The sequence below is a fragment of the Pistacia vera genome, unplaced genomic scaffold, assembly GCF_008641045.1.
Source record: "Pistacia vera cultivar Batoury unplaced genomic scaffold, PisVer_v2 Contig927, whole genome shotgun sequence".
In the NCBI taxonomy this organism is placed as follows: Eukaryota; Viridiplantae; Streptophyta; class Magnoliopsida; order Sapindales; family Anacardiaceae; genus Pistacia; species Pistacia vera.
This window is the reverse complement of record NW_022196809.1, coordinates 281,813-287,020: the sequence shown is the minus strand read 5'-3', so window position 1 is coordinate 287,020 and position 5,208 is coordinate 281,813. Positions and strand designations below refer to the sequence as shown.

The 5,208-nt window shown below is 36.4% G+C and overlaps 1 protein-coding gene across 1 annotated transcript; it reads right to left on the bottom strand.

The window, feature by feature from the left end:
• Positions 1-666: 666 nt before the first annotated feature.
• On the bottom strand, positions 667-2,045 carry LOC116120140. Its single transcript, XM_031406077.1, has 4 exons — positions 2,012-2,045; positions 1,677-1,955; positions 970-1,502; positions 667-864 (listed from the first exon to the last, which is right to left on the bottom strand). The coding sequence occupies exons 1-4, from the start codon at positions 2,043-2,045 to the stop codon at positions 667-669; spliced, it is 1,044 nt and encodes a 347-aa protein (XP_031261937.1).
• Between the last annotated feature and the right edge of the window lie 3,163 nt (positions 2,046-5,208).

Genomic DNA, 5,208 nt, shown 5'->3' with positions numbered 1-5,208 from the left:
GTATCCAGTGATGATATCAGTTCACGATTCAAAATTAACACATAATTTCATTGGTGATTAATCCAACATCAATACTGTAACTTCAATATTAAAGCTATTGGATATTTTATTCATAAATTAAATTTATTGTTGATTTTATAAGTAGTCCTTATCTAAATTCTAATACGAGATAAAGTAGCAAAATTTTCTAAATAGAACATCATTAAACATAGCATTGATTTTTCTTCTTTCCTTTTTAGTTATCCAAACAGAGGTTGATCTACAGCTAAATTAAAAAAACTCCTCCCCCTTTGGTCGAGAATCTTTATATTCCCTCCTTTTTAAAATTTAAACAAGAATATACTAAAACATAAATGTTTTAAATATATGAATTCACTTTGATTTAAATGATGTCAAACGATGATAATGATGATGATGATGATGATAAATCTAAGGATATTACAATACAAAATTTTAACACAATTTCATCGCAAATATCTTATTTATTAATTTGAAACAATTTAATAGATTTCAAATTGATATGGGTAAAATTACAACACCACCAATCATAATGAGCTGTTAGTCCTATCAANAACACAGTTTAGCATGTATGCATGTGTCAATAGTCCCCTGAACTATCGCATGATAATGCATTTCATGACTCATTATCATTTTCGTGCTTGGAGTTTATTCTTCATATATTAGGATTTGAACAGATTTATACCCAACAATTTTCCTGCTATTACTACTTCCAGCATCACTAGCAGTGTCATCTGTTTCCAGTATATTTTTCCTTGATATGAAGGGCTGAACCTCTTTATTCCGCTCTAGAGACCCCGAGTTTCTAGGCGTAGGAAGAGTAACCTCAACTTCATTATCAAGTTCCTGGATTTGAATTCCCCAATTAGGGTTTAATTCCACCACGCTGGGCTGCGTTGAATATTCCAAAACCCATCATTTCGGCCACGTAAAAGCCTTAGCATTGACTACCATAGGTCGAATAAGAATTACAGAATCCTTTCCCGGGCCATGAACCTCAGTATTTGCACTGGAGTTCATACGTATAGGTTTTACAGAATTTATCAACCGATAAATTAACCTATACTGAATTGCTATTCCATCACTAGAAGCCATCAAGTCTTCTAGCCCTGAAGTATGAATTCGAAGAACCATAATCCGTTTGAGGTTTGGATCCTGGAGACTAACCATATATCTTGGTTTAACAGTCCTATAGGCATCTCCCATAGCTAAGTTAGCGTGAAAACCGCCAACGAGAGCTTTACCAAACGTAAGCCATCGTCTATCCAGTAAGGCGACCTGAACAGGTACATTCATTCCTCCACGGAATAGTCCCTTCATACGAATCTGTACAGCACCAAGTTGTACATAATTATATTTGCCATTTGCCCATTTGGCAAGATTTCGAACCTTCCGTAGCCACTCGTCATTCGAGAGCACCAGTTCTCCCTCTAGAGATTGAGACAAAGCTACACGAACAGGTTTTTCGTGTACATCTTCCAAGCCTTCAGCTTTAAATAGCCACTTAGAGCGTTTCTCAAAAACCTCTTTAGGTGTTAACCTCGGAATTACCCAATTATCAGGGTTACCCGAGTGATCCTCATAATTAGATGATGAACTAATTACCGAGTTAGGGTTTTCATCTTCATTTTTAATTGAAATAAGATCATCCTCATTACCAATACCGCTATTCCTAGGATACTCATTTAGACTTCTAGTCCGCTGCATGAATATACCTATGCGTTGAAGATTTGAAGATTGTTCCTCAAAAGTTATATCTTTTGAGTCATCCTCTGAAGAATCCGAATCATCAGAGTAATCCGAAATTAATTCATAAACCTCATCATCAGAATCAATTTCATATCCCCAAACTGGCTCAAATTCAGAAGTTTGGCTTTCCGCGTTGACTTCCAAAGATCTTACCGCAGCCTTCTTCTTTCCCTTATGAGGGCATTTATCTGCAAAATTATTCGACCTATGGTAGTCAATGCTAAGGCTCTTACGTGGCTGAAACGATGAGTTTTGGAATATTTAACGCAGCCCAACATGGTGAAATTAAACCCTAATCGGGGAATTCAAATCCAGGAACTTGATAATGAAGTTGAGGTTACTCTTCCTACGGCTAGAAACTCGGGGTCTCTAGAGCGGAATAAAGAGGTTCAGCCCTTCATATCAAGGAAAAATATAATGGAAACAGATGACACTGCTAGTGATGCTGGAAGTAGTAATAACAGGAAAATTGTTGGGTATAAATCTGTACAGATCCCAGTATATGAAGAAGAAACTCTAAGCACGAAAATGATGATGAGTCATAAAATGCATTATCATGCGATAGTTCAGGGGACTATTGACACATGCATACGTGCTAAACTGTGTTTTCCAGAATATGAGGAATATACTCTGGATATTCTTGTAGACACAGGAGCAACCAAATATATTGCAAGGAAGCAATGTTTTCCACAGGAACTTTGGAAACCATTGGAAAAACCTATCCTAAATACAGTTGCAGATGGAGGACAAAGTATGATCACGGATGTGGTAGAAAACGTGATTGTACTGTTAAATGAGAAAAAATTCACTCTAAGGGAAGGCCTAGTAGTGGATTACTTAGAGGTAGATTTTATTCTCAGAAATAGCTTTCTGTGGGGTCAAGCAGAAGTTAGGCCATTTGATGCGCGTTTCTTATAACATGCAAAACTAGCAAGTGCACTAGTCGCTCAAGTAATAAAGTGATGGGTAGGATATCGTTCCCACGAGGACTGGTAGCAAAGCACTAAGTTCCTAACGTTAACAAGTTGAAGCAATCGAATTTCTTGGATTGGTGGGAGCAAATTGCAATGGAAAAAGAAAACAAAATTTAAAATTAAACAAATGATAAAATCTTAAATAAGAAAGCAATTGAAAACACAGAATATCAATTCAAGTAAAACGGGTAGGGTTTTGACTTCGTTTGGACTTTTATGGGTTAAACCTAAGAGTTACACTATTTTCACATTCACATGCAATGGTTGTAAATCGGATTCACTAATATGTTAACATACCCTCTCGGGTATGTTTTTCTATCATCCTTATTAACTTCTGCACCCAACAATTGAAGGTTAATAATTCTAAAATCATGAAGCACAAGAATATCTCTAGCATCCAATACTATAATGGTTATACCCAAGAAGTTAACATGAATTATTTCCAATCTCATCATGGTCATCACATACAGCATTAATTTCAGAATAACACAAAAAAAGCTTATTCACATGGAAATAGCACAATCAAATACTTAACCCATCTCAAATCCAAACTACAATCAAAACCCTAACCATAGAAGATTGTTCATAGCTAAATTAACAACACAAAGACGGAAAAAATAGAATAATAAAAAGTTAAACAAATGAATCTGAAATGAAGGATAAGAAATCTTCCCAAAAGATGAAATCTTCTAGTCAAAATCTGAATCTTCCCTTTTACAATCGAAAAAACTCAAGCTTTTTTCTAAGGAAAATGTAAAAGATGGCTAAACCTCAAGCTCAAGCTCTCTAGGCAAAAAAGTTAGTTTTTTTATACCTAGTCCAAAAACCCAGTCAAAAACATGCCCACCCGAAAACTATGCGTTTACAAAACTGAAAACTTTGACTGTCGCCGCAGCGAAGAAGAATTCTTCGCTGCGGCGAAGAATGGAAAATCCAAATCGTCTCCGCCTACTTTGCCGCGGCGAAGACAATTCTTCGCCGGGGCGAAACTCCTTCAAAAGTTCTGAAATTTACAGAACTGCCACTCTGCTTGCCTCTTATTCGATTCTTCGATTTTCGGCTCTCTACCTTGGAAACAAGCTTCATTGTGCGTTGTCCTGCTCCGGAACTCTCCTATCTTCTGAAATCCGCTCAATTCTGAGTCAAAACTATCCAATTTTGTCCTTATTGCGCAAAAAAGTCCATTTTAACCTGAAACGAAAAGTAAAGAATTGAGCACCAATTGGTAAAAATGCACTAGAAGTACATGAAATCGACAAAAAGTTAAATAAAAACTGTATAATTTACGGATTATCACCATTTACTCAGGATAACGACCACTTTCCTAGGAGGTCATAAAATCCCTATTCTGCTAAGCCAGAAGTTCAAAAGTCAGAAACAGTTTTAGACGGTGAAACTACGGCAAGAAGTAGATCACATTGTTTTCAGGTTTTGGAAACAAAGAACTGGGGGTGCAATCTTTGATGCAGAAGAAGGGATGAGGCTTGTAATGTTTCTTTCAAATGTTGTATCCTAGTTATCATACAAACGGATCGCACAAGGCATATCGAGGAGGATGACCCTCGGTGCAGCCTTGAGAGCACGGATAAATTCATACATAGAAAAAATCTTGAAGGTGAAAACGAGAGCCAAAAGAACTCTTTAAGGATTGAGGAACTTGTAAAATCTTAAAGAGGAGCTTTCTCCATGCTTTGTGATCAACCATTAAAGTTATGGGAAAGGAATGGTATATATGCTTCACTTGAATTAAAAGGAAGGGTGATAAAATAGTGACCAAATCATATCCATACTCCTGATGCAGAGGAGGAATTCAGTAAGCAAATACCAGAATTGCGGAAAACAAATTGTACGCTCCAGTAAAAGTCCACACTCTTCGCCAGCATTCATGGTTATGAATAGAACTGAGCAGTTAAGAGGTAAAGCGTGGATGGTTATCGATTATAGGCAGTTAAATGAAAAAAACCATTGACGATGCTTATAAGATACCAAACAAATCAACTTATTTGAATAAAGTAGATTTGGAAAAATCTTCTCTAAATTTGATTTAAAGTCAGGATTCTGGCAAATCGAATAGAGAAGTCAAGCATTCCTTTGACGGCTTCACCTGTCCAAAGGAGTGTTTGAAGGATGGTTCTGCCTTTTGGGCTTAAGCAGGACCATAATATTCCAAGAGAAAAATGGATAAAGTCTTTGGAGATTTATCTAACTTGTGTGTTAGTCTATGATAATGTTCTGGTTTTTAGTAAGACCAAAGAAGAACATGTAAATCATTTAGACTGGTGAGCAAAAGGTTTCTGATATGGAATGATTCTATCTGAAAGAAAGGTAGAATGGTTAAGAACAAGGTGAAGTTCTTAGGCGTTGAGATAGGTGAAAGAGGTATTAACTCTAAGAAATATCTCAAAGAAGTTGCGGAATTTCCAGATGTGCTGGAAGATAGCACATGTTACAGCAATTTCTTGGATTA